This window comes from Seriola aureovittata, chromosome 17 (genome assembly GCF_021018895.1).
Source record: "Seriola aureovittata isolate HTS-2021-v1 ecotype China chromosome 17, ASM2101889v1, whole genome shotgun sequence".
Lineage (NCBI taxonomy): Eukaryota > Metazoa > Chordata > Actinopteri > Carangiformes > Carangidae > Seriola > Seriola aureovittata.
Window position 1 is genome coordinate 2,307,774 of NC_079380.1, and position 25,567 is coordinate 2,333,340.

General features: G+C 43.0%; 2 protein-coding genes and 1 long non-coding RNA gene across 7 annotated transcripts in view; 2 read left to right on the forward strand and 1 right to left on the reverse strand.

The window, feature by feature from the left end:
- Positions 1-1,242: 1,242 nt before the first annotated feature.
- On the forward strand, positions 1,243-8,514 carry prmt1 (protein arginine methyltransferase 1). 2 transcript variants are annotated; one of them, XM_056401112.1, is made up of 10 exons: positions 1,243-1,331; positions 3,165-3,251; positions 3,361-3,516; positions 3,648-3,711; positions 3,819-3,961; positions 4,620-4,707; positions 4,915-5,030; positions 5,115-5,265; positions 6,660-6,781; positions 6,873-8,514. In XM_056401112.1, the coding sequence occupies exons 1-10, from the start codon at positions 1,305-1,307 to the stop codon at positions 6,954-6,956; spliced, it is 1,038 nt and encodes a 345-aa protein (XP_056257087.1). In that variant the 5' UTR covers positions 1,243-1,304; the 3' UTR covers positions 6,957-8,514. The 2 variants fall into 2 exon arrangements, with proteins under 2 accessions (XP_056257087.1, XP_056257086.1); XM_056401111.1 differs by having other exon boundaries at positions 1,253-1,331; positions 3,156-3,251.
- Positions 8,515-14,893: 6,379 nt separating this feature from the next.
- On the reverse strand, positions 14,894-16,152 carry LOC130185516 (uncharacterized). Its single transcript, XR_008830169.1, has 3 exons — positions 16,030-16,152; positions 15,599-15,699; positions 14,894-15,437 (listed from the first exon to the last, which is right to left on the reverse strand). It is a non-coding gene; the product is annotated as an uncharacterized LOC130185516 (long non-coding RNA).
- Positions 16,153-16,241: 89 nt separating this feature from the next.
- trpm4a (transient receptor potential cation channel, subfamily M, member 4a) overlaps positions 16,242-25,567 on the forward strand; it is a 28,841-nt gene continuing 19,515 nt past the window's right edge. For all 4 annotated transcript variants that reach the window (XR_008830168.1, XM_056402014.1, XM_056402015.1 and 1 more), the window contains exons 1-2: positions 16,242-16,546; positions 24,801-24,862. Coding sequence is in view for 3 of the 4 variants with exons in the window: in XM_056402014.1 (XP_056257989.1) it covers positions 16,373-16,546; positions 24,801-24,862 (236 nt within the window). In the remaining variant the exon portion in view is untranslated. The remainder of the gene's footprint in view (positions 16,547-24,800; positions 24,863-25,567) is intronic.

Consider the following 25,567-nt stretch of genomic DNA (forward strand, 5'->3'; position numbering starts at 1 on the left):
CTTACAACAAGACAGCGAGTGAGGGCACAAGCTCCGCCAGCCTTGGCTCTGACCTGCGTTTGTTGGTCATTTCCTGTTGACCAGCAGCATCCTTACCAGTATCAGACTGCTCTCTCCAGTACAACCTGGATAACACAACACACTCCTAGTACAAACCTAATCACATACAACACACTTCTAGTACAGCGTGGATCACACACAACACACTCTTAGTTCAATCACACAACACACTGCTAATACAACCTGGATCACACACAACACACTCCCAGTACAACCTGGATCTCACAACATGCTCCTGCTTCACATTTACCCGTTCACACTATTATGACAGTGCAGAAGATAACAGTTCTGGGATTCGGGTTCAACAGTTCTGCTCAAGGACACTTTGACTTTAGTGACTATGGCAGATTCAAACCACCAGCTGACACACTGATGTCCCGGTAGAACCATTTTAACTTTATCCGTCTTTTTCTGGACTATTTGTTGCTTCGTTTTTAAATGTAATGTGTAATAGTATCTGTGCAGTCATAAACATTTGTACAATTAAAGTGAAGTGTGACGTTTGTGTTGTTTTTTTTTATTTTCATAAAGACTGTATTATTTGTGCATTTCAGATCCTGCAGTGCTTACCATAGGCTAGAAAGAGTCTGTGCATGATATGACAGCATGACTAAATGAATCCATGAAACAGTCAAAGGGCAGAATAGGGATGTCAGTTATTCCGTGGTGACCTGAATGCAGCAGTAGCAGCAGTCCACCAGTCCTTCGGATGTGCGGTGCCATTACGCTCCGGGTCACTGTTTCTTTTTCGTGGTTCAAGCATAGACTCTATATAAAAATGGTTCAAGCTGAATATTTATATTTATATATAATTTAATGACCAAAAATTCAATAATTCAGGTAAAACAGCAGCATATATACCTGAACTTAAGTACAAAAGGAGAGCATAATGTGAATGTCTATTTAAAAAAAAAAAAGCACAGGAGGATATATATAAACATATATTAACATATCCAGTCAGATATGACAGAGAAAAGAAACTACTAACATATATATATATATATTTTTTTTTTTTACAAGAGATTATTACTCTTTTTGTTGTTTAATAAATCGAGTGACTTGAGTACAGATTTCAATTCTAGGAGAAAAGGAAGCCGAATATTCCGATTCTCTGCAAAAAAGGAACGCGTCAGTAGAATGTAGGCGCGTTCAGAGCCCTGGCCCAATCAGAAATAAAAGCTGCTTGTCGTGGGCGGGACCAAGGAAGACTCCTGGAAGCTCACGCAGCCAGGCAGAAGATCGAAATGGCGGCGCCAGCAGAGAGGATGGAGGTAAGATGTTACTGTAGGAAATATTGTAGATTCCTCTACTCTGACTTTGTCTCGGGTATCATGGTCTCATTGTTCCTGGAGACACGTTGTTATGTGTCTTTCAGTCTCAGCGTCTGTGTCTCCGTCATTACATACGCAGCAGGTACTGTGGGATGCATCCATTTTAACTTGGCTAACGTGACTCGGTGAAGCATCTCCCGTTGCCGCTCATTCATTTAGCAGACAGAGCCGGGATCTGATCCAAATACTTGAACCAGTATTTATTAGGCAGCCTGAGCAGATGGGTAACATCGAGAGCTGAAGTGAGTGGTGTGAGCAGAAGAAACGTCGTTGGTCGGCAGCGGCTGACGAATCTGCGGGACCGCATGGGGACAAACGTGTTAGCTCCAGAGCTAGTTAGCCGGCCGCTATCCAGGCGTGGAAGCTGCCTCATTCTCCCGCTAGTTTTACTGCGGTCAGCCGTTAGTTTGCTGCGGACATATAGCATACCTGGGCCACGGTGGTGTCCCTCTATGACCTGGTTTATTAACAGCATCCCTATGAATTTCTTACTTGGTACCGCTGTGGTTCCTCGTTGGCCGACTAACGCGAATTAGTCTCGCAACACGTTGACCCGTCCAGCCGGTTAACAGCTGCCTGTTAGTCGGCTTTGCTGGGACCACAGGTAAGCCAGGTAACACCACGCCATTATCTAACCGTGGGGCTTTAGATGAGTCGCTGGTGGACATGATGCGGGTTTAGACTTGGTCTGTGGCGGTCCTCTAGGAAGGCCAGGACCACTAACATGTGCTCCCATCCTTTGTGCTCCCCCGACTCTCTGTAGACTGGAACCTGAAGCGGTCTCAGACCCGGCTCATGAACAGTTATTGAACTGAACTGTACAGAACTGACCTTGTTCAACTCACTCCAGACCTTAGACTATTTTTACTCTTAAACAGCGCCTGGTGTGATGGAGTTAATTTTTTTTTTTTTTTAGGTAACACACTATTTCTCTTTGTAGTAAATGTGTACAAGCAGTTACTTGTCTCCTTCTTTTATTAAAGCAGATTTATTTCTTAATTTAGTGATTTAGGAGAAATGGTTCATATTAGGGCCACGCTGTTAACGCCACTACAAAAAGTCACAGCATCCACGAGCTGTGGTGTTAGAAACCATGCTCACATTACCACACACTGTTAATGTATTTCTACAACTGTCCAGAGTAAACTCTGTCTGTGATAATACACAGATTTGAAATGATTGATATGAATCATATTTGAAAACTTGTGTGAGGGTGATCGTTTCCTCAGATCTCCACAGTGAAGGTGGTGAATGAAAAGTTAACTAGAGCCCTTAAGTCACAACAGCCACATTTATTCAGAAAGCAGCAGGTTGAAGTATGTGAGAATTTTCCTCTGTGTGAAAGACATGAGGTTCAGTTTTTGGATGCATCCACAGGTCTCACTGTCGACATGTCTTTAATTTCAAAATGGCTCCACTCTGTGGAATCTCCTCAGCATGATACCTTTGTTCTTTTCAGTGCTTTCACAGAACTGCCTGTGGTACCATGGGAGGCCTTTATCCCACAGAGAGGTTGTTGTCCACAGCTGGACGTCTGTCAACACATTGTTCATATAGTCTGATCCAGAATGTGTGGTTAGCTACTGTGTGTTAGTTAAGAACGGCTCAGATCAGGACCCTGTGTGAGCCACGGTGATGGTTTCAGCAGCTGTTGTTTCAGTTCTTTACACCACGTCTGACTTAGCTGAGATTTCTAATAAGACCTCTAAACCAGAACACAAGCACTAAACCCAGGGCCACTAACTGTGTATGTCTTTTGTTGAGGTTTCTCAGGGGGAGAGCTCAGCCAAGCCTGCAGCTGAGGATATGACGTCAAAGGACTACTACTTTGACTCATACGCCCACTTCGGCATCCACGAGGTAAATTCTTCTGAGCTACAGAAACTGCAGTGCTTTCACATTCAAACATCAAAAAGTGTGAAGTTTTGTCTCCTAACCCTCATGTTCTTATTCTTTACCACTGCTGTAGGAGATGCTGAAAGACGAGGTTCGCACTCTGACATACCGCAACTCCATGTTCCACAACAAGCACCTGTTCAAGGACAAGGTGGTGCTGGACGTGGGCAGTGGGACGGGTATCCTCTGCATGTTTGCAGCCAAAGCCGGGGCCAAGAAGGTTATAGGGGTATGTGTTAAATCAGAATCTGTTAGTGTGTTTTGTTTTTTTTTTTTAGATTGACTTTAGGGTTTGACCAGTGGTAACAGCCTTATTACATCAGAAGTGTGACTTCACTGTCGTTTGATTTGTCTGAACAGATCGAGTGCAGCAGCATCTCAGACTACGCTGTGAAGATCGTCAAGGCCAACAAGCTGGATGACGGTGAGTGAATGATCAAGTCCACTAGTGACACATGGAGGGTCTGTGGGTCAGATGGGGGTCCGTGGGTGGATGTTGATGTGCCTCCTGACTTGCTCTTGTGTTTCCAGTGGTGACCATTATCAAGGGGAAGGTGGAGGAGGTGGAGCTGCCTGTGGAAGGAGTAGACATCATCATATCAGAGTGGATGGGTTACTGCCTCTTCTATGAGTCCATGCTCAACACAGTCATTTACGCCAGGGATAAATGGCTGGTATGTGTGTATTGTTTCACCTTTTGTTACTCTAACACATGGCTGAAATACTTCAGTGCACTGATGTGGAGAAGCAGCCAATCAGTGGAGTGACTCGAAGTTTGATCCTGGAGGTTTGAAGTGATTTTAAACAGCTGAGCTTCAGTTTGACTTTTTACGGAAATTTGAGGCTGACTCTTCTTTAGGGCCTAACTTTTGGAGTCCATGTATTAAAGTGATAGTTCAGGTTATTTGATGTGGGGTAGTGTGAGGTCCTTTATCAGTTTAGAGAAGCAGCAGGAGCACGGGGGCAGAAACTGAGTGAGCTGCTGTGGACAGGGTCAGCAAAAAGAACTGTTTTAGCCACTTTAAATAAAAAATTTAAAAAAAAGCTAATATCACTCAGCTTCTGTGTTGCTGCTTCTTAAAACTGAGAGCTCATCTGAATCTACTGCAGGTAATACAGTGCCTACACATAAGTACCTCACAGAACCCCATGTCAAATAACCTGAACTATCACTTAAATAACTAATATTTAATCCATTATCGAGACTAAGTATTTAATAGGAAACCATCATGAAGTGGTCAGTGCTCACATGATACAGTGCATCACAAACTGTTTGTAACTGACTTTACTGTTGGAAGTTATGCTGAATATTTCCCTCTCACCCTCTGACAGAAACCAGATGGACTCATCTTCCCAGACAGGGCGACGCTCTATGTCACTGCCATCGAGGACAGGCAGTACAAGGACTACAAAATCCACTGTGAGTAGTCTAAGAACAGTCCCCTAGAAGCTAGAGGTGGTTTGTGTTACTGGAGTGTGATGAGCACAGGGGAGGGTTTCTGTTCCTAGCGTGTTCGGAGGGGTGAATAGATAGTAACTGGTAAGAAGTGGAAAAATGAAGAGCACTGCCTGGAACCCACATGTGATGATTCCAGTGAACTGAACTGTGTGTTTGTGTCCTTGCCAGGGTGGGAGAACGTGTATGGGTTTGACATGTCGTGCATCAAGGAGGTGGCAATCAAGGAGCCCCTGGTTGATGTGGTGGACCCGAAGCAGCTGGTCAGCAGCGCCTGTCTCATCAAGGTGGGAGGACGGATGACTGGTTCATTACTGTTGTGTGTCTGTCCTCTGCTGCAGAGGTGTTGACCCTGGTTGCTTTTGTTTTAGGAGGTGGATATCTACACAGTGAAGGCGGAGGACCTGACCTTCACCTCCCCGTTCTGCCTGCAGGTGAAGAGGAACGACTACATCCACGCTCTGGTCACCTACTTCAACATCGAGTTCACCCGCTGTCACAAGAGGACCGGCTTCTCCACCAGTCAGTATCTCTCTCTCTCTTTCTCTCTCTCACTCACACACTCACACACACTCACACACTTGTAGTGAAGCTGAAGAAAATCAGTGGACCTGAGTATTATGTTTTGTGATAATGTATGAATTCTCTGCATTACTGCATCTGTTCTTAATGAATAGCTCACATAGAAAGATCAGTGATCCATTCTGTGTTGTTAAATCTCATGACCACTAGATGGCAGTGTTGTAATCTATCTCCCATCATTTGACTCTTCGGCTGCAACATAAACTGAGACAGGAAGTGCACTGCAAACGTTAGCACTAGTAAATCTACTTGACCAGCAACATTATTTGTGATGGTGAGCTCCTGGTTACAGAGCTGGAGTCTGGGCTCATTCTGGTTTCACAGTGAATAAAAATATGGAGATCGACAAGAGCCATGACGTTTGTAAAATGTGTCAAAATCACACACTCAATTAATCTGAGAGCAGACTCAGCACCACACTGTTCTGCAGGACAGCTAACGGGGAAGCTAACGTTAAACAAGTGAATCCCTCTCTGCTCAGTCTGGAACAAGTTCACACACTGAAGTCACCACTGACCCCGACTAATGACTTCAGAATAACTCGGTCAACACAGGCTCTACCTGGTAGATTAAGACCTGCTCAGGTAGATGGAATCAATTTCATCTTGGTTGAATCTGACATTAGAAACGTATTACACTTTTTTTTCCAAACTGACTCCTATCTGACCACACACCTGTCTGAGCTGCTGTGACTCATTGGTCTCCATAGTAGTCACTACAGGCTTATCTATGTGAGGCGTTTAGGGGACATCAGTAAATTATAGCTACAGACAATAAGCTGGTTACACTGTCGCCCTCTAAACTGCATGAGTCTTATCAGTCACACACTGCACCTCCATCACAGGTAAATACTCAGGCTGTAGAAACACTGACTGATCTGATCCTCAGTGTGGTAGAGAAATATGAATACAGTGAAGCCTTGGTACACCATGGAATCCTTCAACAACTTTTAAACCAACATTAATTTGCTCAGACTGCAGAGTTGTGATGTTGGATGTTACAGACTGATAAATAAACTCTGCTCTGATTGGATAAAAGAAGTCGACTGTCTTTTACTTAGACTTTATGCAGATGCTGGTGTGCTCTTCATGCTATGATGGTTTTCCTAAAATTTTGATTTAATCAGTCGCAGTATATATAAGCATAACTCCTGTATCTTCTCAGGATCGTGTCTACACACAGTCCTACTACAAACAGTGAAAGTTAATTGTGACTTTGACTTGTGACTACGATGGGGTTTGGCTTTGAACCTTGACTTGGTTCAAATGATCAGATCCAGATTTTGAGCTGTGGGTCAGCGACAGACTGTTCACGCAGACTTTTGTCTCTCTCAGGCCCAGAGTCTCCCTACACCCACTGGAAGCAGACTGTGTTCTACCTGGATGATTACCTGACTGTGAAGACTGGAGAGGAGATCTTCGGCACCATCAGCATGAAGCCAAACGTCAAGAACAATGTAAGTTAAGAGGTTTTTAAAGACTGTGTGTGTGTGTGTGTGTGTCTGTACTGCTGCATCTCTCCTGACTCAACGCTGTGTTGGTTTGCAGAGGGACCTGGACTTCACCGTAGACATCGACTTCAAGGGCCAGCTGTGTGAGATGTCGAAGACGTCAGAGTACAGGATGCGTTAGTGTCTCCTCCTTGTTAGTGTGTCTGTAGTAGAGGACAGGTGACGTGTGACTGGGAGTCTGTTCTATAGTTTGACGCTCCCCTGCAGCAACATTTTAAAGACTGTCGTTTTTTTTTTGTTTCCTTTCATGTTCTTGTATCAACAGTAACAGTATTTAAAAGTTTTCACATTCTTGGGGTCAAAGTGTGTTGCCGTGGTGATTTCATTGTGCAGTAGTCACTCAACAAAATGTATGTTTGACATGTGCCTGGTGTTTGTGTCCAACATCTTCCTGGGTTTTTCTTCTGTCCTTCTGCATGTGTGAGATCCATCCAGATATGAGCTCACGGCCCCCACTCACATGTCTGTGTGTGTGGTGTTACTGTCCATTCACTTTGGCCCTTAGTGTGGTCCCTACGGGGCCCAGCCACCAGTCTGCCTCCTCCTCGTGTTAATACAAACTGTATGTAAGTGACAGAAGCTGTCGCCAGACACCTTCAGCCCTGTTCAGACCAAAAATAGCCATGTATTAAAGTGATGATACAGAGGGTCTGTGTCGGTGTGAATGTGGTGCTCCAGGATCCAGAGTACAGACCAGGAAGTTAGTCCCGATGTAGAGTTAGTACACACAGCCTGGTCTGACCCCAGTAGTGTGTTTACTAACATTTAATCAGCACAGTATTGCTGAAGAACAAGACTGTGTTAACTGGCTCTAACCCAAACTAATAAGAAAAAAAAACAGCAGTCAGGCCCAGAACATAAAGACCAGGTCTTCATCATTGATCCTAACTTGCATCTGAATGTTTTAGTTGTTTCTGCAGCCCATCAGGGTCTGAGACTGGGACTGAGGGGAGCTGCAGGAGCTCAAAGCCACCCAGCTTCATTTAACCAGTCTGTGCAGCACAAACCTCCTGTCTGTCCACACAGCTTCAACATTAAATCCAACACAGTTCATCTGGATGTTTACCAGATGTGAGCAGCTCCTCTGTTTCCTGTGCGCAGTGCATTGTGGGAGAACAGTGTGTTAACAGCGCAGTTTAGAGTATTGTCCTGGCTGCTGTGAGTAAACTTAATGTTGTACTAACAACCTGCTTACATCCAGGATGTAGGACGCATTTAGGACACAGCATTCAGTCAGACCTGAAGGGGGGGGGGGGCTGCTGCAGACCTGCACCTCTTTGTTGTTGGGCATTCATCATGTGTAACAGCTAGATTGCAGCATTTGTACTGCACCAGCTACCTTCCTCATTTGGCTTATATCAGACCACACACCTGAGCATGAAAACTAATTTACTGCTGGACCTGAACAGAGACAGGGCCTGGTGGGTCCAGATCCTGAGGCCTGGTTCCAGCTGGCTTCACAGCTCTGTCAGGTGTCCTGGAGCCTGTGTGTGTCTGCGGCTGCTGAGTGTGAACCATGGTTACCATGCTGACACTCAACAGATAGCTCTGACTCAACACTTTGATTTTTCTCTTTTTGTATTTTATTTTGTTGTCTGCTGCTTTTTTTTGTTTTTTGTTTCTTTTTTTTTTTAAATAAAACTAATAAACTGTAACTGTAACTTTCCTTTCATCTGCTACAGAGTGTGACCTGTGTGGTTCTCACTGTACACTTGTTATAGACACTACATTCAACACCACACACAGAGTTTAACATGAACATATGAAGAGTCGACAGAACCCCTCACCTCGAGGGTTTAAATCCACAGTGGTTCTGTGACACTGATGTGAACACAATAAATTAATTGGCTGAAGCAGTGAAAGATTCAAGGGTTGAACAGTCAGTGTAATGACTACAGTTAGTGTGTGTGTGTAGGGGGGGTGCTCAGGAGGAGAAGTTAATGATCAATAATCATACAAAGAAGGAAAACATTTCAGATTAAATAAATATACACATAAGAGCTACTCAAGGATGACTTACTAGCTTTTTTTTGGGGGGGGGGGGGCGGACCGATGTAGACACAGGCCCGTTGAACAGCAGTGAGATGTTTCAGTGCAGTCACTGATGATGGTTTGAAGCTGCCTGACCACAGGAAGTCATCATGTCCTCATCACGCTGCTGACACACTTCCACCAGTAGGTGGCAGCAGCAGTAAGTTTTTATGTTTTTATCAGTGACTGACTCCAAGTCTTAGCTCCTGATACCAAACGTGCAGAGAGAGGACGAGTAATCAAACCTACAACCCGCTGTCACAGGTGTTAGTGTTAGCACGTGTTGATAGCACCATATAGTATTAAAAGAACGAATGATGATGACAACGATGAAAAAATATGAGTCATTTGTAGAAAAACTCATCAGTATCCATATTGAATATTCATACCGTGAATATTCAGATAAAGAGAAAATTGTTTTACTTAAAGCATTTTTTAATCTCATGTAATAATAATAATAATGTTTTTTTTTCCAGGTGTAGCTCAGATCACCTCATCCGCCCTCAACTCTGGTCCTGTGTGTGGCACAAGCAAATTAAGAAACCTTACCTTCAGAGTTTGTGAATTAGATTGTGCCAAGTATTTACAGATGAACGCTAACGTTAGCTAATTTCCAACTTTACCCTAAGTTACAGTTTAGCTAACTAATGTTAGCTAGCTGATAGTGTGCTCTCGCAGTTCCGGTGTTAGCTTGTCATTTCATTACCAATTTAAAATGTCATATATCATAGGCGCCGATTTATGTTTTTGCCCGTGGGTGCCCAAATTAAATGAATACCAACAAGGTGATGATTGTCACAAAATCACTTTTACTTCATAAATAGTCACCAACCGCGACGTAATACGACACCGCTCTGCTACAAATGATAGTCTGGAGGCAGTAGTATTTGACGTTACATGCACACTGGCCACAGCATTACACTACGTCGCTTGCGTGTATAACTGTACAACCGATAACAACACAAAAGCAAAAAAATACACAACTTGGTATTCATCACGCAGTATTTACATACAAATTGACCACATTAACAAATATTCATTACGCAATGTAAGAATCCATGTCACGTCCTGTACACGGTAATGGGGCACGCATTTTGTCAGCAGCATAACATACTTCACAGAGCACTTTGTTTCTTGATGCGTCGCAGGTAATCCACGGAAATGTAGCTTTCCAGCTAGCTTGGTACTTTCTTCCCTGCTGACCCTTGCTGCTGTCCGTGTCGCTGGTGCTACTGCTGCCGCCGCCACTGCTGCTACCGCTGCTGGGAGCACTGGTGGTGGTAGACTCTGGTAGACTTTCTCTTGTTTTTTAAATAACAAACTTGTCCATTTTTAACCGCTGATAAGCAACCGAACTTCACATTTTGCTGTATGTCTATGAACGCGATGGACCGTTGCTTAGCGATAGCCAATAGCTGTCCGACTGATATCATTGGCTGTTGGCTGACCCGGCTACTACACGCACAGAGCTATAATAATTTCAATTGGATAATGCGATTCAAATAGTTACAGATCCTTTTAAAGATGCGGTTTTATATTCATTTATTAATTTATTTTTTGATCGGCCATCCCGATTGGCCAGTGGGTGCCCAGGAGCACCCACGGGATCGGCGCCTATGCCTGATAGTGAATGATAGATAGATAGTGATAACACCTTTTTTAAATGGTCAAATTTTGTTATTAAAGTAAAGTATTGTTCTGAAATGACCAGTCTGTGTTACTATTGGCAGACTTACCAAAAACAGTTGCACAAAAAACCCTTAAATTCACCCTTAACCTTTCCTTAAAATGTTCACTTCACTATTTAAGGTTTTCTCCTTATTCTGGTCTTATATTTAGGAAATCACTTAAAGTCAGTTAAACCATTGTAAAACCCCTTAAGTTAAGATCTTCCTCACACATTTCGTGCTTTGCTTCATTTTTCAGAGGATAATATTGAACTTTTTCTCCATTGTATTTTCTTAATTTAAATAACTTAAATAATTCGATTTTAAATAAGTTACACTCACACTGTATGATCAATATTCAACATGGAAAAATATGATAAGGAAATATTATATATGTCATGTCATGTGATTATATTAAGAAGAAGTCCATTCAGGAATCAATAGTATCTAATTGAATGATTTTATTGTCCAAATTAGAGTGTGGGAAAAACCGGAGGACCCGGAGGAAAACCCACGCCAGGACAGGGAGGAACTGGGTCCAGAGGTGGTCCTGGCCTCAGTAACGAGGCCAGAACCACCAATGAGCCCAGTTCCCCCCTGTGTGGCACAGTGTAAACTAGTGATAGGAGACAGGCCAGGGCTGTTCACCAGCATTAGCCTGTCCCGTTGACACCGGCAACAGTGAGGCAACAGTGCTATCCGTTGCCCCACCGTGCCACCTTCAGGAGTTTACAAAAAGATTATGGCCAAGATGAACCACACGCCACAAACAGCGGCGAGACTTATAGCGGGCCAGAAGAGTTTACTGCGTGAAGATGTCTTCTTTTTGTTTGCAGACACAGTGGAGTGCTTTGAGATGTGGTCTTTCAAAGTGTTCACGATGACTGCTTCCACACTTGGTTGCTGTAACAGGATTACAAACTTAAGAGAGCTCTTCCCGCCAAGCTTCTTGGAGAGATCCTTGACGACGGCCCTGCAGATCAGTTTGATGTCCTTGTCTTCAGGGCAGAAACCATCTTGCACAGTGAGTCCCTGCAGCGTTTTGTTCACCAGTTGTTTGGCGTAGGTGGCCATGTCCTTCTCCGTGCAGATGTCCAGAACACGGCACTTTTGGAGCAGTCTCACGGTCAGCAGGGTGACAAACAGCTGGGTCTTGTCGATGTTCTTGGTGGTAGCTTCACAGCCAGAGGAAGGAAGGGCAGCAGAGTTGGTGTCTTTCTCTGGTGTCTTAACGGAGAGCTCGTTGTCCTCTTCGGTGAGCTCTACGGTCTTGATTTCCTCTTGTGGGAGTCTTGGCTCTGATGTGGCTTGACAGCTGGATGCAGGAGAGTTAACCTCTCTGCTCGGTGGCTCCACGGTGACTGTAGAGGGGCCTGGCTGAACAAGGATTCGTCTCACATCATTATGAAAAGAAGCGAATCCACTGGGACGAGCAATTGGCCAGTTGGGAAAGGCGTCCCCCATTCCCGCTCTGATATTATCATCCATGAACCATGGTCCCGTCTGTGCTGCGCCGTGAAAGCTGGAGAGATGGACCATTGAAAACACATTGGGACCATCTCCCCGACTCAGGGACCTGGTTCCAGGGTGAAGGTCGGCAGCTCCAAGAACAGGAGCAGCTGAGCCTTCAGATGAATTATTCTCCATTGCAGAATAATAATTGTCTTCAAACTGGATTCTCAGATAGAGGTGTGTGTCTCTGGTGAGGTCTTGAGGACAATGACCAACAAGCAGGAAAACTGTGAGTTTACTTCACATACATGTGCCTTTGAAGCAGCTGATCAAAGGCACATAAAAGTCATCTAGAATCTGACGTAGCTACCAATGTGCCACGCTGCAACGTGCTTACACACACCTGCGTTCGTACACACGTTGCGGCCAGCGTCAGCACGCACGTTACTTGCCGTGCGTGGGCATTTGCGGGCCTACGTGTGTACGTACGTGCGCACAAACATACGTTGCAGCGTAGTGTACGTACGTGAGACGACTCAACGCTGTTGTTTTCTGTTTTCATCATTTATGTAATTTAGTTCAGATGTTAATGTTGGATATATATATGTATGATTTTACATCAGGTAGTTATTGTAATAATAATAATAATAATAATAATAATAATAATGATGATGTGATACTATTTTAGCAATAATTCTCAAGTATCGCACCTGTTACACGGTCACATAGTTTTGTGTTTAATGTTACACACCAGGATCCGTTGAACTCTGGTTATATGTAAATATTCTGCTGGTGTATGAGTCCACGATGAGCCCTGGGAACCGGACGATGACTTTCAATGACACATCGGGAGAAAACTTTCGTTTAGAATAGAATCAGTGGGGTCGTCAGGTACGCCCGTTCACGTCTTTGTCCGGCTGCTGATTGGTCGACTGAAAGTGCTGCTGCTCTGTTCCGCCCACTGAACACCGTCAGTCCAGATGCCACATCAGATCTTCTTGACTGTGGAGAGGAGATAAAGTCTGTCCAGAAAGACTCAGGTGTGTCACTACCTGCTTTTATGAAGAAAAGTAGCTACAGGGTTTTAAAAGTCACAAAATCTCGCGAGAAAATCACTAAGTTGCCAACGCTGCTCAGCAGCATAACATGCTTCACAGAGCACTTTGTTTCTTGATGCGTCGCAGGTAATCCACGGAAATATAGCTTTCCAGCTAGCTTGGTACTTTCTTCCCCGCTGACCCTTGCGGCTGTCTGTGTCGCTGGTGCTGCCGCCGCCACTGCTGCTACTGCTGCTGGGAGCACTGGTGGTGGTGGTGGTAGACTCTGGTAGCCTCTCTTTTGGTTTTTAAATAACAAACTTGTCCATTTTTAACCGCTGATAAGCAACCGAACTTCACATTTTGCTGTATGTCTAAGAACACGATGGACCGTTGCTTAGCGATAGCCAATAGCTGTCCGACTGATATCATTGGCTGTTGGCTGACCCGGCTACTACACGCACAGAGCTATAATCATTTTAATTGGATAATGCGATTCAAATAGTTACAGATCCTTTTAAAGATGCAGTTTTATATCCATTTATTAATTTATTTTTTGATCGGCCATCCCGATTGGCCAGTGGGTGCTCAAACTTTTCAGTTGGTGCTCGAGCCCCGGAGCACCCACGGGATCGGCGCCTATGTCATATATGATCTAATATTAGCACTGGTGCTCAGTCATGAGGGGTGAGACAATGGAAGATTAGTTGGATTAATAGCGATACGTTTTGACATCAATATATACTTTATTATTTCATTTGGTGTGGTAGTTTGTTAGTCTTTAATCTTTAACATTAGTTTTTATAATACACACCCTTTTTGTTTATACTCAGGAATTCAGGTGTTTTACCTGTTCGCTTTATTAAACAATATTAAAATTTCATGTGTGCCCAACACCTCAGTTCACGGAAGCACATGCCTGCTCTGTACTGGGTTCCCTTGCACCCTGGAGAAATAGTTGACCCCCCTGATTGTCATTGTATTAATCACACTTCGACCAGAACTGTTTACCTCTGAGCTGCTACAATCAGCACCATCTCCTGACTGAAAGGTGTATTACCTCAATATAATGAAAGTGTGGAAAAAAGTTAGAACAGTTCATGATTACTAACATAAAAACAACAGGTGGGTGTTTGTTTCAATAAAACGGAACATGTACCTTTTTCCTTACCTACAACACTAACACCAGACTGAGATGAATAATAACCACAGTACAAACTGAAGACGTGGACACTCGAATGATAAGAAGAGGCAGACTATGATTACCCGATGATCCTGGATCCACCACTGTCTAATGGACCCTGAATCTGAAAACATCACTACAAACTGACTGAGGATCAGGAGCTTGTATAAAGTTGTGTATGTATTATATGTGCTACTATAGACGGTAAGTTATTCTTTATCTCTTCTGACTTACACTCTTTATTAGTACAAACCCATCTTTTAATCTTCTACACTCAGGTTTCATGATTTTCAGGTCTTTATCTTCATTATTCATTTTATTCTCACCTTTGATTTTCCACCATGTTCATGAAAACTCATGTTTGTAACTGATCGGACTGAAAACAGAGGTAATAATAATAATAATAATAATACATTTTATGTAAAGGCGCCTTTCTTAGCACTCATTACTGCTATTTCTCAGACGGGAGTCACAGTCACATGACCTGCAACTGCATCCATGGTTACTGCAGATAGAAAAAAGCCGGAAGCAGGTTTCCTGAGCTGTCCAGCTTCTGCTTCCTGTGCTGTCTCCTTAATCTCCCATTGTGGCCTCCATAGTCTCTCACACACACACACACACACACACACACACACACACACACACACACACACACACACACACACACACACACACACACACACACAGGAAGTTGTAAACATCAGTACAGCAGAGTTACCTACTAGAGAGTGTCTTCTAAGTATTCATGAAAATCCCAGATCACATCTGTAACCTCTGCTTGGGGGGCCAGACATCAGAACTGATGTTGAGCCACTCTGTAAGACCGGACCACATATGCTTGCCGCCAAGTCTGACACCAGAGAGCATTTTGTAATGACACCTGAGCAGGATCAGTTTGCTGAATGAAGACTGTGAAATATGTTTGAATGCTCTGACAAACTGTTAAATATATCACACATTTATATTACAAGAAAGTAAAGCATGTGTCATGTGTGTGTGTGTGTGTGTGTTTCCTCCTCCCCAGGTATTCACTGGTATAAACCTGTGGGACCCAAGGGTTGTGTACAGGAGGAAGAGTGTGTTTTATTTGTGACTTCCTTGTGTTGAGGAAATGAGTGAAGTATCCCAGGAGAAGACTGTTCGGCTCCAAGCCCAGATTTTAATCTTCTCCATGAAGCACATTCAGCTCTCAGGCTGCAGTGAACTCCTGTATCTGTGTTTTCTAAAAAACACTATTAGAAGAAAGTGTTGCAGTTAGAATCATTTACATTGTGAAAATCATCTTCATGTGAAAGGAAAAGGCTGAACTCTGCCTGTCATCAGGACAATGAGTACTTTTCTATACGGTACATGACAACATATTATTCAGCCTATAAAAACTTTTATTACTTACACAGACCGGTTTCAGTCACTCTCTTCTGAGCTACTGGAGGAGTTGTAACCCTCTCTGTCTTCCGTTTGTATTCACGTGGCATGATGGATTTTGGTCTAAAACTAAGAATGTCACATAGTTTTAGTGATCAAATGAAAGAATACAATGTACAATAACAATAAAATAGTAATATATAGTAAATAATCATAAGGCCCTTTGGCACAAATTACCCCAAGCCCACCATTTTGAAAAACTGCATCCCCTAGCTGTTTTGAGCATGCATCATGCTAACTGTATAGACTCATGGTGTAGTTTACTAAAGCACTAAAACATGTGTGAACTGTTTTCAAAGTTATCTATAATTGTTCAAACACATCAATCAAAAAACCATGATCATAGAAAATTTACTTTGGAGGGCAAAACATTTTTTTTTTTAACTTAAATGTGCTTACCTCTTAAGCCATGTGTCTCCCCTCTGCAGGATGAGTGAAATAGACGCCTCTTCAAAAATATGTGGTCACATGACCAACTTCTTCTATGGTTTTCTAGATAGCAGGGGTGGCACTACTTGCCCCTTGGTACTAATTACCCGACTCTCCCCTATTATGTTAATAGGGACGTGATACGTGCTAAGTAAAGAGACAAATTTGTTTAATGTTCTCCTAAAAAATTGTTTCCAAAAAACTAAACTACTACGACGTTTGCTAGGCAACTTACATGAACAAGAAGTTCACAGATACACAAAAGTAAATGTAGTAAGAACTTGACTCCTTCCTGCAGCGTGATTGGCGCCATATGTGGCTACATGGAGCTGTGGAGCACGCGCCGCTGTGTGCAGTGGGCGGGGCTTCGGGACGCACAACTGATTTGGAGCTCTGTAACCAGTCTTCGAGGATGCAGCGCAGGATGAAGGAGCTGGAAAGAGACGGAGGAGGAGGAAAGGCTGGAAGTACGAAAGAGAGGGACCAGGTAAGAGTCTGTAGAAAACAGAGACACAAATACACACCACACAGACACTGGGTTTTAATATCAGAGGAATGAGAAGGTATCACCTAGACTGAACTCAGACCAGGCGTGTACAGTTTACTACAGATATGATGAAGAGGAGATAACACTGTGTGTTTAGGTGTGTTATTGTAGTTGTGTCCTTAGATCTACACTGTGCTGAGTTTCACCGAGTTTTACTGTTGATGAGCTCATGGAGCAGGGGAATGGGAGGTCTAGTATTTACTTAAACACAGATGTTGTTATACCAGCTTAGACTTGTAAAATGCCTCAGGCCAGCAGTGTGGTATGAAGTCTGAGGAGTCCAGCCTGATTGAAGGATCTGATGGTATCTGACTGTTTGTTCCTCTGCATGTTGACTAAAATGAAACTACAGAAATAAAGGCAGAGTCTTTGGTTATATTGAATACTGGAGCATTTCATTATTCTCAGACTGCCAGGTCTAAACTGATAATGACTGAATCCACATTATCAGCTGATGAGGACTTGTTTATGTTGACATCAGTGGTGTTTGGTGTTTGACTTGATCATAGTTTGGGGACAACATGTTGGATGTTTAAGCTGCTTCTCTTGTTGTGGAAACAGCAGCTACAGGACCAATGCACACAACAACCCTCAGGCTGGTTACATGGCTGCTCTACAGTTCAGGCAACATGTCGGATAACACAACTTAATTCATAAGCTACACACTAACAGAGGTACCACAAGTACACAGACTATAGTACACTCACTGTATACATCTACAGACAATTTAAACTTTATTCAAATTGATTAAACAAACAAACAGGTTGGTAAGAAATAACTTAATAAAAACATAAATAATAATAAACTAGAAACTGAACTGGACCAAACAAGGAGCTCACTATCATGCTGCTGGTCTGGGGTATCATGTACTGCTGTATGATCACTGAGGATAACTACAACAGAAAGGAATGTGTCTGGATATGAGGCACGGTGATAACATGTTGTCTCTGCAGGAAGCAGTTGGTCCTAGTGTGTATGTAATATTGAGTATTGGTTTGGACAGAAAAACACAACAGGGCTTTGAAATGCCTTCCAGACCACCTGTGTATGGACTGTGTGCAGGGATTGTTTGTCTCAGCTTTAAACTGATGTTTTCCTAAGAAGAGATGGAAGAGAACGAATAGGAACAGTGAGACATGGTGTTTAGATGAGGACACTCCCCACCTCCTCATCACACACTTATTACAAACTAGTCTTAGAGAGCATGACTGTTTCCCTTTGTGGTCCTGTTCAGACTTGGTAACATGTGTCTCAGCTGATCGGATCACAGGTGGACAGCTCATCAATTCACATGTGGTAGTAACATGTGTCTCTAGTGACCACTTGTTGTTGTTTTTAAGTCTGACTGTGACAGATGGGTCTGTTGTCTGTTGTCAGTATGGTTGTGAGGATGCATCTGTGTTCACACTTCTACAAGAATGTGGACACATGTGGCGCAGATAAATTCCAAACATGGCTGGATCTCAAATGCCTCTTGGGTGTGTTCACACCTGAATTTAGAGCTGTCCACTTGTGATCGGATCACCTGAGACAGATGTTAAAGCTCCCATATAGTACAAAGGTAGATGTCCATGTGTTGTTTGATTATAAAGCAGGTCTAGGTTCTATATTAATACTGTGAAAGTATCAAAGCGCTCAGTCCACAGAGAAATGCACAGCCTGTATTCAGAAACTGAGCCTTAAAACCAGCCGTCAGGACTTCTGGAACTTTGTGATGTCACAACAAAGCAGTCACCGCTCTCAGCCACGCCCAAAGCCCAGCCATTCAGAAGAGATCGTGACTCTTCTGACTCTTCTGACTCTTCCAGCTCTTACTGGTGATCAGTTCCAGTTAGAGAGGAAGTATATGTTGAACTGCAGAGGTGAAGCATGAGGTTGAACATTTAAATCAGACTTCTTTCTACAGTGAAGACATCTGACAACAGCCTGATGCTGGGCATTTTTTCAACGGCTGTCAGCTTGTGCAGATACAGACAGCCAGGAAGCTGAATGCACTTTAGTCGTTTAACCTGAGGTGGTTGTTGAGAAGGATCATGGGGGCAGAAGGTGGTTTACAGTCACAGATCCAGACTCTACAGGTCCACAGGCAGAGAGGAAGAGCAAGTGGAGGGGAGAGAGAGATTGTGACTCTTCTGATTGCCTCACCGACCTGTTGTTACTAGAGCTCCAGAGAAAAGCCTGAGAGAGGAGATGTAAAACTACATTGAGATGGTTTTTTGTTCTTAAAACCACAAATATATCTTCTCATGGATCAAAACAAATAAAACCCAGGAGAAGAGGAAAATGTGGGACCTGAACTTGGGTCTGAACATGTCTGAACAGGTCTCACAGCTCAGTCTCTCCAGAAGCTCAGTGAGTTTTTTTGATTATTGTGTTTAAAAATGTTATGGTGAAACATCATTTGTAACCTGCAAGTCTGCACTTTTATAGTGTGGGTACTTTTCTTCTTATACTTTTATAAATAAGGTGAATTGTTACAACCTGCAGTAGTTTTCAGCTCTTACTGGTGATCAGTTCCAGTGAGAGAGGAAGTATATGTTGGACTGCAGAGGTGAAACGTCAGGCTGAAACATTTAAATCAGACTTCTTTCTACAGTGAAGACATCTGACAACAGCCTGATGCTGGGCATTTTTTCAACAGCTGTCAGCTTGTGCAGATACAGACAGCCAGGAAGCTGAATGCACTTCAGTCGTTTAACCTGAGGTGGTTGTTGAGAAGGATCATGGGGGCAGAAGGTGGTTTAGTAGGAGGGGAGAGAAAGAGAGAGAGATAGAGCGAGAGAAAGAGAAAGACAAGGAAGAACAATCTACAGAGAGAAGAAGTTGAGGTAGTAACATGTGTTAATGGGAGATGAATGAAAACAGATGGAGGGGGAGAGGGTGGAGCTGGTTCAGGACTTACCTGAGTCCGCTCTTACTATAAGCTTTATCAAAGAGGACAGTTTGAAGCCTGATCTTGAATGTAGAGAAGGAGTCTGCATCCTGAACCCAGACTGGGAGCTGGATCCACAGGAGAGGAGCCTGATAGCTGAAGGCATCCCTCTCACTTTCCAGACTAAAGAAACTTCTCCTAAAACATCATCAGTGTTAACAGCAGTAACCTACATCTATCTGACTCTCTTATCTTAGTTATTGTGGTGAAATTTTTCTTCATTTCTGATGATTCATGATATCAGTCTGATAGGAACCAGACTGCTGCTGTTGTTCCAGGAAGTGACACGGCATCAGGCACTTGTCATAACTAGAGATCGACCGATATGGTTTTTTCAGGGCCGATACCGATACCGATTATTAGTAGTCAAGGAGGCCGATAACCGATATTTGGAGCCGATATTTATTTGCAATAAAAGGGAAAATATTGGCGTGAAAATTTTGAATAATGGAAAAATTCCACTTAACTTTGTTCAAATGCCTTTAATCATATGTTTATTTAACAGCTTTTCAGATTTGCAACATGTTAAAGTTTTTTTTTTCTTAGACAATAGATATCTTTGTTTTAAAATTCTAACAAAAAACGCAAGGAGTTCCCAGGGTCAGCAGCATCTCTTATAAAGTTAAATGAAAACTTAAACAAATAAATAGCTCACTAAAGTTTTCTACAGTAAATAAAGTTTTCCAAAATTTCAATATAACTGAAATGTTAATCTTTCACTTATCTTTGTTTTAAGTTCAAACAAAAACAAAAAGTGCAAGGAGTTCCCAGGGTCAGCAGCATCTCTTATAAAGTTAACTGAAAATTTAAATAAATAAATAAATAGTTCCCTGAAGTTTGCAGTTTGAAGAATGCAGTTCATGTAGGCTTTATGATGCAGTTACATTATGTCTTAAGTCTTGAACAGCAATATCCTGCTCCTCTCTACAAGAAACTATCAAAGACAGATTCAGGACACACTTCATCTAACAATATGTCATTTTCTGCTGCTTGGGATCTCTCAATCAACACAGAAAAAGGTAAAGTACTTGGTAGTTAAACAGCCATTATTGCCCTACAGTTTTCTCTCAGACAGACGGTACTTGCTGTCAGTTTCTGCAGCTTCTCATGTGGCTTACACAAACACAAACACACACACACACACACACACACTATTCACTAGCCATCCCCTCAACGTGCTTCCCTGCAATCTCTCTCTCTCTCTTTCTCACACACACTTCTTACTTTTATAACTATTTCAGTATCAATATTATCAGTAACCTTGTTTCAAGTGATTAAACACTAAATAGCCTAAAGCATCTTCACTTTAATAATCAGTGTTTATCGTAGGAACAGACAGCTGCCGCCAACGTATTGGGCCTCACAGTAACGTTAGTAGTCGTGAGTTGTAGAGTTTCTCATGTGACTTCCACACAAACACACACTATTCTCTACCATAACAGACAGTCTCCCCATTGCTACAGTCTGCTGAGCATCTAGAGCCGCGGACCGATGGGTTAACGTTACGCTAAAAGCTAACCAGCCTTCACCTCGACGGGCTTCCCTGCAATAAAACCGGACATATCAATATTATCAGCAACCTTGTTTCAAGTGATTAACAGGCACGTCTGGAGGGACTGCGAGCGAGCAGAGCTGCCGCTTATGTTTATATAACGTTAATGGGCTCACAGTCATGTTACTAGTAGTTGTGAGTTGTAGAGGACTGGGATTTTTATTACAATTTCGGGAAACTCTGCTGCCTTAACTTACCTTCAAAACAAGTATTTGCTCTCCGGACCTTCTCCACCGTGTGTGTAAGGACTGTTCATGCACAGCTTACACTGCTGATTGGCTGTTACCGTGGCTCTGCTTGTAACCAATCAGATGGTGCTGTGGGTGGGACAATGCTGGCGACAGAGTAGTGACAGCAGACAGAGAGGCGCGGCTGCATCAGAGCCAAAATAACCCAGTTTTAAATTGATCTCTTATCGGCTGTCGAATTTTAAAAAAGGCCGATGCCGATATGCGTCAAAATGCTGAATATCGGCGGCGATAATCGGCCCGGCCGATAATCGGTCGATCCCTAGTCATAACGTACGAACCATAATACTGGTCCATCAGCAGGTTCTTCTTTCTCTTGTCTACTTTAATAAGTTGTAGGATGTGTTTGGTGACACTGGCCAATAGGAACACAGAGAGCGGTCATGGATTAACCTGGAACCATGTGACTGAGCACTGAGGTCCCTCCATGGTACCCATCTTACCTATCACCTCATCACCACATCGCAAACGTAGTCCAAGACAGCAGCTGTGACAGCTGGCTGCTAACAGCATGGAGTCACACATGTCTGTGGGTTCACACATGTGTTCACATATGTGATATGATATGTGGATTGGCAAGAAATAGTGTGGAACCTCTGAATAACCTGTTTCTGCAGTAACTGGTGATAAAATGTGTTGACAAACACAATGTGCTTCAGCGAATATAACACAGACAGTTATAATCTTTGTGTCTTCATTGAACACACACAGTCATTAAACATTCACAGCTCTGGTGGAAACAGTCAGTGGACCTTGGATTTAATATCTGGTTGAACCTCTTCTGAAACCTGCTCTTCAGTAGCTGCTGATCAGAGCTGCTCAGTGTTCAGGAGGAAGTTTGGACCATTCTTCCTATAGAGCTGCTTCAGTCAGACAGATTCTCTGGATGTCTGGTGTGAGCGGCTTTCAGAGTTCAGTCCACAGCATCTTTACTGGATTCAGGTCTGGGCTCTGACTGGACCGCTCCAGAAGGTTGATTTACTCTGATGTTCAGGGTCATTGTCCTGCTGCATCAGCAGCTTCTCCTCAGCTTCAGCAGGTGGACAGACACCCTGACATGATCCTGGAAGAGACCTTGAAAAACTTGATGATGTGGAGCTGTCCAGGTCCAGAGGCAGCAGAGACCCAGATCATGATGCTCCCTCCACCCTGCTTCACCTCTTTGAGGATGTTTTCATTTTGGTGTGCAGAGATCTGTTTACACCACACATAGAGCTCCATGTTCTCAGTTGAACTTCAGTCTCATCAGTTCATCAAACATGTCTCAGTAGTGTTGTGGAGAGTCAAACTTCAGGTCAGTGAGGAAGCAGCTTCCTCTGTGGTGTCCATGGCAACAGGACTCCTTGCTACATGATGTGTGTGCGGTGGACTCATGAACAGAGATATGAACCAGCTCCAATGGTTCCTTTCAGCCTTCAGCTGTGACTCTGAGCTTCTTTGTTACTGATCATCTGTGTTGAGCTGCTGGAGTCGTCTCAGCTGGACGTCCACTTCTACGGAGAGTAGCCAAGTCACTGAATCATCTCCATCTATAGACAGTTTGTGGGACTGTAAACCGATGAAGATCTAAACTCTTTGACCCTTTCAGCTTCATGTTCATCAACTCTTCTTCATCCTCAGTCCCTGAGATCTTTGTTGTGAGACCTGGTTCACATCAGCTGATGTTTCTGACAGGACCTGAGACAACCATGTTCCTGCTCAGGACCACCAAGTCTTTGACCCTCTTTCAACTTGTGATAATGAGGTACTGCCAGCTGTTTAGTGACTAACCATGACAGGTTTTCTGTTTTTGTTCTGGTGAGTCCAACAAAGCTTTGACTCAGTCCCTGGACTACTTTACATGAGCAAACTGAAATCAAGGTGGAATAAAGCTGTTTTCAGACCTGCTGTCCTTTCCAGTGCTGGGTTCCTCTATCTGTTAAAGCGCTTGTTGTGATTCAGACTGAGGGGTCTATTTCTTGAATGTTCATTTTGAAGGAATCAGCTGTTGTGTCTTTTCTGAGAATGAGATGTTTCCAATGCAGACACAGTTGGCTTGGATCAGTCACTTGGGAGAAACCCAGTTCCTGGTCTAACGGCTGCAGTGCAGGTCCCACTGGACAGGATGAGAAAAAGTCCTGTAATCTAACACTAGCTGTGTGAATGAGGAAGGTGGTGAGCAATGAGAAGATGAAGTGAAGCATGTGGAGAACAAACAACAGACAGGTTGAACCAGTCATCAGTCAGTGAAGCTGTAAGATTGTGTTTCAATTTAATCTGCATCACACACACACACACACACACACACACACACTGTGTGACTGACAGTTTCCCTGTTCAGACTTGGTAATGTGTCTCAGGTGATGGAAGCGATCAGATTTCTTTGGCACATATGTTTAACATGGTTTCACGGGAGGGAATAAAAAAAAATGTGATTTACAGAGAGCCAGACTGTTCAGAGTGTGCTCACCTGTACCCACCTGTACGCACCTCCTGCTCTGTGTCATCTGGATGAATGGCTGGCTGGGTGGCTGGATGAATGGATGGACAGATGATGGATGGATGGATGGATGAATGGATGGATGATTTATGGATGAGTGGATGGATGGATGGATGATGGACAGTGGGTAGATAGATGAATGGATGATGGATGGATGATGGACGATGGATAGATGGATGAATGCATGAATGGATGATGGACAATGGATAGATGGACAGATGGATGGATGAATGTCTGAGCTAACATTGATCTATGGTATAGATCTAGGTAGAGATCTGATTAATGACCTTCATGTCTAAGTGGATCAGGGGATTGTACAGTAATCAGGTTACTACAGGTTGTTTAAATGAACTGATCCTGTCTAACCTGATTTTCACTGTAACCTGGTTTCTGGTGTGCATGTGAACGTTCTCATCTTCTCTTTACAAGACACCAACAAAACACAATGTGGGAAGTAGGACATCTAGGGAAAGACCCAGGTAGAGTGTCAGTAACAATACAGTTGAGCAGAAACAGAAGGTCTAATATTTTACAGCACAGATTGTTGTTTTGAAACAGAAACAAACCAGGTTATGGATTTTTTTGTGCAGTGTCATAAATATATCAGTAATATCAGTAAAGTAAAACAAATGAAATCAAATTTAATTTAATTTATGTCTGGTTCTGCTTCTTGAATAGATTTTCTTTATATTGATAGGAGATCTCTACAGAACAGGTGACTGTACAGAACTGTATTGTTCAGTCATTTAGAGTTCAGAGGTCAGGGTCTGTATAGGAGGACTTTTCACCTCCATGTGAAATACAAAGCTTTTTCTCTGATTTTAGTCTAGGCAGCAGACGAGAGCCCTGTTGACATCACTCTGGTTGTAGATGTACACGATGTTCAACATGTTGTTACCAACCTGTCCCTGCAGCCTCTTTAGTCTTTTGTGTTGTTGTTCGTGTGTCTTCATGGTGCTAACAAACTGTCCTCCCGCTCACAGAGCTGGATTCCCAAGATCATCAAGAAGAGACTGTGCACAACTTTTGTTGAAGACTCTTTCAGGTAATCTCTCCTCCTCTGTCACCAGGACTCAGTACTTTAATGTCAGTATTCTGTTTTTCTGGTCATAACTTTCTTTTTACTGAGCATCAGCTCTGCAGTTGATTCTGTAGATCATGATATCTGAATGCTCTCAGGTGGTTCATCTCTTACCTCTCAGATAGTTTACCATGGCTTTTGATAATCTCACATCGTCTTCTTCCCCTTTGAAATCTGGAGTACCTCAAGGCTTGGTCCTAGGTCGCTTTCTGGTCTAATAATACACAATTTTAAGATTTCTGTTTGTTGTTTTGCTGATGCCAGACAACTTAATGTCTCTGTAAAATCAGGGTCAATCAGCTGTTTGACTCTATGATTGACAGCAGAAACAAACAAACACAAACATTCACTAGGACTCAAAGGTGAACTGATTAGATTTTGGTGGTCAAAGGTCAAGAATGAGCTTTGGCCTTTTGAACACAATATCTCAGGAACTCTTCAAGGGAATCCCTTTAAAATTGGACTCAAGGATGAACTGATTATGATTTTGGTGTTCAAAGGTCAAAGGTTAAGGTCAGCGTGACATCATAAAACACTTTTTAGCCAGAAATCAAAATGTGTAATAACTTGCAATAACAGCAATTATGACTGGATAAAAAGCGATGTAATCTGAAACTAATCTGAGTGGCGGAGACATACAAGATGATTTTTTGGGCATGTCAAAAACAT